The sequence below is a fragment of the Osmerus eperlanus genome, chromosome 20, assembly GCF_963692335.1.
Source record: "Osmerus eperlanus chromosome 20, fOsmEpe2.1, whole genome shotgun sequence".
Taxonomy (NCBI): domain Eukaryota; kingdom Metazoa; phylum Chordata; class Actinopteri; order Osmeriformes; family Osmeridae; genus Osmerus; species Osmerus eperlanus.
Window position 1 is genome coordinate 8,805,685 of NC_085037.1, and position 10,238 is coordinate 8,815,922.

General features: G+C 44.2%; 1 protein-coding gene across 1 annotated transcript; it reads left to right on the forward strand.

Moving 5' to 3' along the window:
• Nucleotides 1-2,868: 2,868 nt before the first annotated feature.
• On the forward strand, nucleotides 2,869-5,837 carry LOC134006902 (1-acylglycerol-3-phosphate O-acyltransferase ABHD5-like). Its single transcript, XM_062446018.1, has 8 exons — nucleotides 2,869-3,031; nucleotides 3,219-3,304; nucleotides 3,775-3,860; nucleotides 4,014-4,428; nucleotides 4,542-4,696; nucleotides 4,789-4,900; nucleotides 5,133-5,313; nucleotides 5,548-5,837. The coding sequence occupies exons 2-8, from the start codon at nucleotides 3,264-3,266 to the stop codon at nucleotides 5,635-5,637; spliced, it is 1,080 nt and encodes a 359-aa protein (XP_062302002.1). The 5' UTR covers nucleotides 2,869-3,031; nucleotides 3,219-3,263; the 3' UTR covers nucleotides 5,638-5,837.
• The last annotated feature ends 4,401 nt before the right edge of the window (nucleotides 5,838-10,238 follow it).

Genomic DNA, 10,238 nt, shown 5'->3' on the forward strand with positions numbered 1-10,238 from the left:
CAATACATTCACATTGCTTGTCATGTAGTAGGAGACAAATATCATCCTCTGTCCTCTTCCTCTCTGCTTCATTGAAATGAATGTATATACACATCACCTCTCTGTTTATCCTGTACACTTTGTCTTTCCTCTCTCTGTTTCGGTCTTTCTCCCTCTCATTCCCTCTCTCTTTCTCTCTCACTCTGTCCTTTTCTTTTCTCTCTTTGTCCCTCTATACCTTTCTCTCTCTCCATCTCTCTTTCCTCCCCAACTCTCTTCCTGTCTCTCTCTCTTTCTCTGACATTTGTCCCTGAGGGTTTTTTGAATCCCGAGGTAGATCAAGTCTCTGCAGATCAATATCATCCATTCATCTGTGTGTAGATTAAACACTCTCTCCATCTCTCTCTCCCTCTTTCTCTCTCTCTCTCTCTCTCTCTCTCTCTCTCTCTCTCTCTCTCTCTCTCTCTCTCTCTCTCTCTCTCTCTCTCTCTCTCTCTCTCTCTCACACACACACACACACACACACACACACACAGGACACTAGTGGCAGCATCTCTGTTACCTTAAGTAGCATGGCCTCCCATTCACAAAATCGGAAAGAGAAACAGGAACAAGGGAACGGGCAATAAGGAAAAGAGTGAGCCAGTGGAAAAGAGAGGGAGGAAGGAGAGGAATGGAGGAGAGGAATCAGGACGAGGAACGGTGAAGGAGAGACAGAGAGACTGGCCTTTATAAATCATATCCAACACTGGCGCCAGCCATGTATCCTAGCAACCAGACAGTACCCCCCCCCCCCCCACGCCTGCCCTCTCCTACCCACCCCCTCCTCAAACCTCCCTCTCTCGAAAGTCTGGAAATTCTCGTCATTCATGCCACACGACGCTCTGTCACCATCAACCCCGGCAGCCAAGTCCTCTACAGTTGCTGAAAACCTGATTAAAGAGTCGTCCATTCTCATCCTCTTTGTAAACCGCTAGGCACTTTAGAATAATAGCAGCCTCTAGAGCAGAGGCACAAAATGGCCGCTGTGTATGTTGAAGCTGACAGATATTCTGTAGGTGTTGAATGTGGTGAGTTAAGACTTGACCCCTTTTGGCCCTTTGAGAACATGTTGGCTCTATACATCACAGTAATAGTTTAAGCAACTTTGATTTGAGCCTTTATAGACTAAAGCCATCCCCCAAAAAATACATTTCAAAGCACTACATCTAATTATGTGAATTAGCAGCGTGCTTCGAACTCAGACAACTTCCACCTGGTGGTTTATGACATTGGCCAACTCAATAATACCCAGTTATTTAGCGGTCTCCAGACTACTAAGGTTTTATCATTCCGACGTTTGTCTCTGCGTTCACCTACTGTTCAGTGGTCTGGCACTTGTGTGCTCGTGTGTGATTTGGGGCACTCAGCAGCAAAAGGAGTGGGGTGAGGGTTTGTGTGCACTTTGAGCTGGGTGACAAAGAGGGTGACATGAGGCTTGTGGATGGAGGAGGATAGGACAGTTGAGTTGTGTGTGTGTGTATTGTATGTGTGGGTTTACGTCTGTGTGTCTGCTGTGCGTGTGTATAAATGTATATACTGTGTGTGTGTGGGTCTGTGAGTATGTGCCTTTGCTGCTGTGTGTGTGTGCGTGTATGTGTGGGTGTGGGGGGGGGGGGGTGGAAGGATTGGAGGATCTGAGTGAGAGTGGTCTAGGTGCATTTGTAACCACTCACATTGTCTGCTCAGAGTCTGAGAGCCACTAAGTGTGGGTGGCATTAGAGGGAGTCAGAGGGAAATTGTGTGTGAGATTGTGTGTGTGTGTGTGTGTGTCTGTGTGTGGAAGAGAGAGAAAGAGAGTTCATATAAAGAGGCAGCTAGAAAAAGAGAGAGAATGTGTGTGTATACTTCCAGTCAGTCTGATAAATTTATCAATCTCCCAGATATTAGCACTAGAACAACCTTATGGCATCCAGGGATGAGAGTGCCAACCAGAGATAAAACTGTGTTTTACGTTTATATTGCTAGTACTGATGGCATCATTATACCTAGAGCACGCTTCCAGTTAACACAGAATTTGTTTTGTCATTAAGTTAATGGAAAACACCAACAACTCAGCATTCACTGGAACCATCACATCAATCACTTGGATATATAGTATGCTACATTCCACATAGAAGATTATTTGATAAACAAGAAGTCTACATTGCACAGTAGAGATTTTTAGATAATAGACCAATTTTACGCATTCCACAAAATATATTTTTAGATATAGACTAAAGTCTACATTCCCCAGCAGATTATTTGGCATTCGACAATACAATTGACAAATTGGTTCTCAACCCAAGTGTGCCACCTTGTGGCCATAGAGAAACATGACTCTGTACACGTGTGGTTGATCCATGGCTCCATCGCTTAGTGCAGCCAGCAATTTGTCAGCAAGCTAGCAAACGTTTACTGCTGAAATTTAAGCCAGAGGTAGCTAACGATGTGGGGAATGGATATAAACACAACCCATGATTTAAAGCGAAAGGTGAATATAACCCTGATATATGGTTTTATCACAACAGTGTAGGATAGTAGGCCTGCAGGATCCTACCTAGCTATCCATGATTCTCTGGTCCAACTGTTGCCAGAGACGGTTGCATAGTTAGTTTCTTGTCCGTTCCATATGCAATAACTTCTTTCTAGTCTCGTTGTTTTCATAGCTAGTACAATGTCTGTGAGCCGAACACTAGCTAGGTGACGAAAGCTTGGAACACAGCTGGCCTAGGACAGCTGGAACACATTTATATTTATTTGTCGTAAAGCATGCCTAAACCACTTCACAAGCACCACTTCACGTCCTTGGTTCTTGAGCAATACACCTGCCACATTTCAACTTCATACAATGCTCAGTTATCGAGATAATCGAGCCACAGACACACACACACGCATGGATTTACTTTGCCTCATTAGTAGGTTATTCTCCATTTAAACGCAGACCAGTATCCAAGCACTGTCACGAAGTTCACATTTACAACAAGAGAATCAAGAGAATATTCAAACAATGCAGCCCACAAGACTACAGGTGGTGAAAGGTCAAACTAATCATGCTGTTTACGATGTCATCGTGGCATCCTCAACTTCCCTGTTTTAAAGTGAAATTGTTCCTTTATAGCCGCAGTTATGTTGTTAATAGACCGATAAGAACATGCGTTACTAAATTTCAAGTTGGCGTTACTCAACTCCGACTTGTCATTACCATCACTGTGATGTAGAGATGATCAGATGGAGTCAAGGGAGAGGAGCCGTCACTGTTCAGTATGCGGAGGATGGCGGAGGAAGTGCAACCCACGGAGCCGAGGTAAGTGCATATAAACAACTTTCTGTGAGGCATTACATAGACACTGACACCTTTTTTGATATGCCAACACCTTTTTAATCAAGTGTTTAACGTAGGCTACACGTTTATATATCCCGGGCAACTTTCAACGTGTATTCTTGCTGTCGTTTACTACGCTAAACGGTCATCTTGATGTCACCTTGCACTAAATATACAATCATACGCCTTTGTCTTAATTTGTAGATTCAGTTATCCATTTGACCATAATTGAAGTGTGAAAATAATAAAGCCTTTAAATATTTTGTAGTGGTGAAAGAACGAATTCCTTCAAAACATCGTAAGCGATTTGACAGGCGTATTGATAAACGGTCTGATTATAGGTCAAAGTTCAGTGAGTCATGAGGTTTATGAGTTTTCTCAAAAGAACAGTTTACGCAATGTGTTTGTGTGTATGTGTGTGTGTATGTGTGTGTGTGTGTGTGTGTTTGCAGTTCATGGTGGATTTCTAGTTGGCTTCCTTCTTGGTGTCCCACCTCGGTCTCAAAGCTCAAGGATGCAGAAGAAAAAATGCTTACCTGTAAGAAAGATTGAGTACAGTATCCCCTACTCTCCTCTAATGTGTGCATCCAGTCACATCTTTCTCATATCTTTCATCCTTCCTCCATCTCTCTCTTTCTCCCTCCATCTTTCTCCCCTTGAACCATCCTCCACCATCTCCCTCTATAATCAGGTGTGAGAAACCCATTTTCCAGGCAGTATGTGCGTATATCAGATGGAAACTACCTTTGGACCTTAGCCTTTACCTCTCAACAGCGATCTCTACACCGGGCCCAGCCCAAACACCAAGCCCAGCCTCGGCCCAAGCCTCCCCTGGTCCTACTCCATGGTTTTGGGGGTGGCTTGGCGCTATGGGTCCATAACCTGGATGCTCTCTCAGACTTCGGAGCTGTGTATGCCGTGGATCTTCTGGGCTTCGGCCGGAGTAGCCGGCCCCGGTTTGGCAATGACCCCCAGCAGGTGGAGGAGCGGTTTGTGGCCTCCCTGGAGGAGTGGAGGGAGAAGGTGGCTCTGGAGCAGATTGTGTTGCTGGGACACAACCTGGGGGGATACCTATCTGCAGCCTACACACTGGCATACCCACACAGGTAGCGGAGCCTGAGAGAGAGAGAGAAAAGGTGTTTGTGCGTGTGGGTATATACCGTAGATAAGAAAGGTTGTCATAATGTGTGTGTCTCTGTGTGTTTGTGTGTTTATGCAGGGTGAAGCATCTGATCTTGGTGGAGCCGTGGGGTTTCCCCCCCCGTCCAGAGAAGACCGATCACGAGAGCAGCATCCCGGTGTGGATCAGAGCCATGGGGGCCGTGTGGAGCCCCTTCAACCCCCTGGCTGGCCTCCGACTGGCTGGACCACTGGGTTAGCCAGCGCCCAACACCCAGTACCTCTCTAACAGGACCAAACTGGGTTTTTTTTTAAGGTGCTGATTTGGTTTATTTATTCTCCTCTAGGGCCATCGCTTGTCCAGATGATCAGATCGGATTTTAAACAGAAGTATTTGTCCATGTTTGATGACAACACTGTGTCTGACTACATCTATCATCTGAATGTACAGACTCCTAGGTTTGTACACACACACACACATACGTTTACATTTTGTACATTTTATTAATTTAGCAGATGCTGTTATCCACAACGACATACAAATAGTGAATATAAAAGGAAAATGGAGATGATCAAGGATCAGAAGTGCCGTCAGAGTCAAGGAATAATCTTTTCACCCTACACACATGTACACAGACACACTCAAACTCCCTACACACACAGAGTGCTAAGCTTCTCCCCCACTCTGCAGTGGAGAGACTGGATTTAGAAATATGACCATTCCTTATGGTTGGGCCAAGAGACCCATGCTGGAGAGAATCGGACATATCAGAGCTGACATTCCCATGTCCTTCATCTACGGATCCCGCTCCAGCATCGACAGTAACTCCGGATACACCATCCGGAAAACCAGGCCAGATGTGGAAATCAATGTGAGAATTATCTGCCAATAAATAGCAGTTGTGTCAGCGAGGAGTAATAGATTTAGAAATTCACTTTCTCTCGATCTTGTTTTTATTTTGCTCTCACTCATTTCTTTCTGTCTTTATTTTTCTCCCTTGCTTTCTCTCACACTTTTTCTTCATTTCTCTCTCCCTCTCTCTCTCTCTCTCTCCCTCTCTCTCTCTCTCTCTCTCTCTCTCTATATATATATATATATATCCCAGGTGATTAGGGGAGCAGGTCACTATGTCTTCGCCGATCAGCCAGGTGACTTTAACCAGACCCTCCTCAAGATCCTAGCAGACATGGATTAGAGGAAGGAACTGGAGGAGAGAGACTAGCAGGAAGAGAGGCGGGGGGTCAAGACGGAAGGAATCAGGAAGAAGAAGGACCCAGATGACCACCACCACTGACAGCATTTAACTCACACACATGTACAGACCGAGTACAGAGTTGACTATCTGTGATTCCATCATGAGGATGATGAGAGCAGTAAAGATGGCAGTTATGCTAATTAATTGTGTCCTTCACAAAAGTCTTATGTGTCTCCACACTATACTCAGTGAGTCATGCTAATATTATTTAATCTTTCTTTCGAAGAATTTGCTAAATTAGTAGGGATAAAAAGAACTTGTAGTAACATGTACAGTTGTTGTCAAAGGATGGTCCGGTACAGGTGTGTCAAATGGGATGTAAATAACAGTTGTAAATAAACATACAGTACAGGATGTTCCCTGCAGTTTTAGTTTTGCTTATTCATTAGCAGGCTTTGCTGTATACAGGTCAGTGTGCCCTAAAGATCCTGATAACAAAAACTTCTAAAATGGAACAGAATGTTCTCAGAAATAATTGAGCAAGTTTCTGCCAGATGTTTAAAGGAGTAGTAGTTTGTCCCAAAGGGGAATATGGGACTCTGTCTAACTAGACCAAAAGCTATCATGTTGGTTTTACCTTTCACCTTCATTGAGTTTTGAAATTGAGTTGTTTTCCTTTTCCAAAAAAATGCACAACACTTTTTTGTTTACTCTCGAGTAAACTTCTGACAAACAAGACCAGCAGAGGGCGATAGTGTCATCACATCATGTCCGGCTGCTATGGGAAGTGACACACATACACACACTTGTGCATCTGCTTAGGAGACTAGGGCAGTGATGCAGTGGAACACCCTGCAGTCTGTGTGAACTCTCAGCTACAGCACCATGACATAATAGGGGTCAAAGGTCAGTTCATGTGTGTTCGCGCGTGGGAGTTTTATTTAATAGTGACATCCTCTTTCGAAATACTTCTGTCCTTATCTCCTGCATCCCCGCCCACCCCTCCACTTCCCTCGATGCACCCCACCCCCCAGGCCTAATCTGGGGATCACAACCTTCAGTTTCAGAGACTGGAGTACAGGGTGTTTAGATAGAAAAGCATAAGCGTGAAGTGAAGTTTTCAAGTATTTCTTCTATCGAAACCTCAGTAGGTGCTACCTGACAGGCCATGATGAGAGCAGTGGGAATGTGTTAATAACACAAAGAATAGCTTATTCCAACCACTTTGACTAGTCGTCATCAAAGGCATCTTAAGAATGAGCTCCACCTAGGGCAGAAAGACTGCATCATCTCTCCGTTTCTGCACAGCCTTACATTCTGTTACTTTTACGTTTTAAAGTTTGCTTGGTACGTTTGAGGTCTGGAGGCCACCGAAGACGGCTTGTGCTCTCTCTTCCAGTGAGAGGGAGAGTGGTTTAAGTTCTGTGGATCCATGTCTGCTCAGCACCTGGTATTTAAAAGTGCCACTTCACAAACACTTCTTATCTGTCACCTTGTTTTTAGCAGTGACATCTTTGCCAAGTCCTCCTCCCAACCCTCGCCCCCAAAGCTGTTTCCTGGCAACAGGGTAGCCACGGAGACCAAAGACTTCTTTGGAACCAGCAAAAATATAGGAAGTGATGCATGTATGTCCTGACAGGGGAATCATGGGTTGTTTATTTACTTAAGGATGGACACCATACACAGCCACCATACACAGCCACCATACACAGCCACCATACACAGACACCATACACAGCCACCATACACAGACACCATACACAGCCACCATACACAGACACCATACACAGACACCATACACAGACACCATACACGGATATATATATGAACACAGCTTTGGATGTGGCTTATGTCTACAGAACCTACTACGGTGTCTGTACATGAAAGATAGCAAACACCCCCTCCCCCTCCCCTCCGTATGAATGCACACACACGTACTGAGACACACACAGACACACCAATCTCATTTCATCACAAGCTGAAACTCAGTGACAGGCGAGTGACATGAGCTGAGGTTGGCCATAATTGAATTTCTGAAACACAGGGAATTGGTCTGCAGTGCCAGCGATACACACGCACAAACAAACGTGGACACACATACACACAGATGCACACACCCCTAATTCACATATACTGTGTGTAAGCTCTGGAAATGGCAGCCCACCTAGCCGCTTTCTTATCAGAGGCGAGAGCTCAAAACAAGGTCCTGGGGCCTTGCTGTCTTATCAATAGTCAACAGCAACGCCACATATAGTGACTGTCTCCTCTTTGCAAGGTGTTATACAACCTAACAATTCTAAACCTCTTGCACAACCCAACACAGACACAGTTGCAGTTTTAAAGGTTAAGTTGACGGCCCTGACAGACAACTTTCTCTGTATCAGCAGGAAGCCAGCTGAAGTGATCCTCTCTCCAATCAGATTATATTTAAGTAACCACAAACATGAAGCTTCTCTCTAACTTTGCATAATCGCATCCCTCCTCAGTCCATTTGTGCAGAAAGGCTACGTGGTTACGAGTGCAGAGCTGCAACCAACCAAACTAGACAGGCAAAGGAACAAAGTGTCTTTTGTATCGAACGACAAGAGCAGAGTGTGTTCATTTGCAGGGCGGACAAAGACTAACATAATGAGTCTCATTCATCACTCAAGCAAACCTGGCCTTTATTGTCAAGTCCTGCAAATTTAACCTGGGTTTGGATGAAATGGTTGTGATGGATGAGGCATGGTGTTCCCTGGAGATGAGCAACCAGGCAGGTTGTTCAGTTAAATCGGTTGTTTAGTGTTAATTCGATAGTAATAATCATAGTTTGGGTAATTTGCCAGTGCTTGCCAGTCCTGACCTTATAAGGTTTAACCGATCTGTCTGAACTACATCTCATTGATCTCATAGATCGCTTCCAGTAAGAACGAATGTTACGCATCGACATTTCCATAGTTACTCCACCGTTCCATAGTTGTATAATCAATCATTGATAGACAGTGGACCCACATGCAGATGGCATCCATGGTATATTTCTAACAACTGACATTATGATGTCACCAAAGTATCTGGTCATTTTGTAAACCCATTATGGTGTCACAATAGTGTCTGTTTATTCGGACACCTTTTGTGACATCATTAAAGCAGCAGTTTAGATTAGAGTTTAATGTCATAAAAGGGTTTAGATCTCTACCCTTTGTGAGGTCATATTTAAATGATTGTTTTATTAGGATTCAGCATAATGCACTCTATTTGTCTTTTCCAAAATTGGATGAAAATGCAATGCATGAAATTCTTTTTCATGAATTGAACTGCTTGCAAAGCCTAAAGAGAATTATAACTGAGATTTGCAATAAGCTCCTCACTTCTCATTCAATCAAAATGGCTGGTGAATTGCACTCTCTCGCTCACTCTCTCCTTCCTCTTGCTTCTCATGGAGTGACAGGTCCTAATGATTGCAGCTTTTAATTCTGACGGTGTTGGACTGACGCGTTGCATTTGGGAAAACATACAGCAGTAAGGCTTTGCCAACTTCAGAAAACATGCCTGACACTTATTTTTTCTCTTCAAAACTGAAGAGACAGAATAGAGGAGACACAATAGATCAGGACTTACATTTAGCATTCATTTAGCAGACGCACTTATCCAGAGCGACTTACTGTAAGTACAGGGACATTCCCCCCGAGGCAAGTAGGGTGAAGTGCCTTGCCCAAGGACACAACGTCATTTGGCACAGCTGGGAATCGAACTGGAAACCTTCAGATTACTAGCCCGACTCCCTCACCGCTCAGCCATCTGACTCCCTTGTTTTTCTTCTACAGACTCAGGGCTGAAGTTTCAGATGGCATAGTCTCTGAGACATGTACAAACACACACGCATACTGTACATGAAAGTAAGCTGAATCAAATCAGACACTGCCGTTTCCTTGGCACCACAGTGAGTGGAAAACGGGTAAACAGACCATTTTAGCAGCAAAACTGAACAAACACGAGCCTCCCTCGCTTTCGCTTACATCACTAAGCATACACACCGCTCACACACAACCACACACAAACATGCACACGAGCAAACACACACACACACGTTTAGACACACAAAACCACATCTACCCTCAAATGCACACACAGCTACTTTTTAATAGCTGTTGGGCTCATCACTTCTCTGAATAGTCAGGGACCATGTACCTTGCTCGGCGGTGTGTGTGAGGGACCATAGGGATAATCACTCTGTAATTGGGTTTTCCCATTGTAGCTCTGCTCTGTCTGTAAGCTGCGTTTATGAATAGAGGTGTGTGGGTTCAGTCAGGTTTTTTGTAAGAATTTCTGTCAACTGTTTGCCTCTCGGTGTGTGTGTCTGAGTGTTGTTATATGTGTGCGATGCTAAAGGCTGTAGGTCAATAGTTCACTAGCCTAAAAATGACAACATTATTTGTGCCCTGATCTGTTGTAGGACGTCCAGATGTTAAGTCGGATTAGAATGCTCCAGAACTTGCTGATGTGAAGATTAGAGGCCTTTCAGTAAAGCTCATAGATCATTCTCTCTCCCACACAAACACGACTAATGTATAACTGGTGTGCAACCTTAAACATTCACTTCCTGTTCAAAACAAATGGTCCCA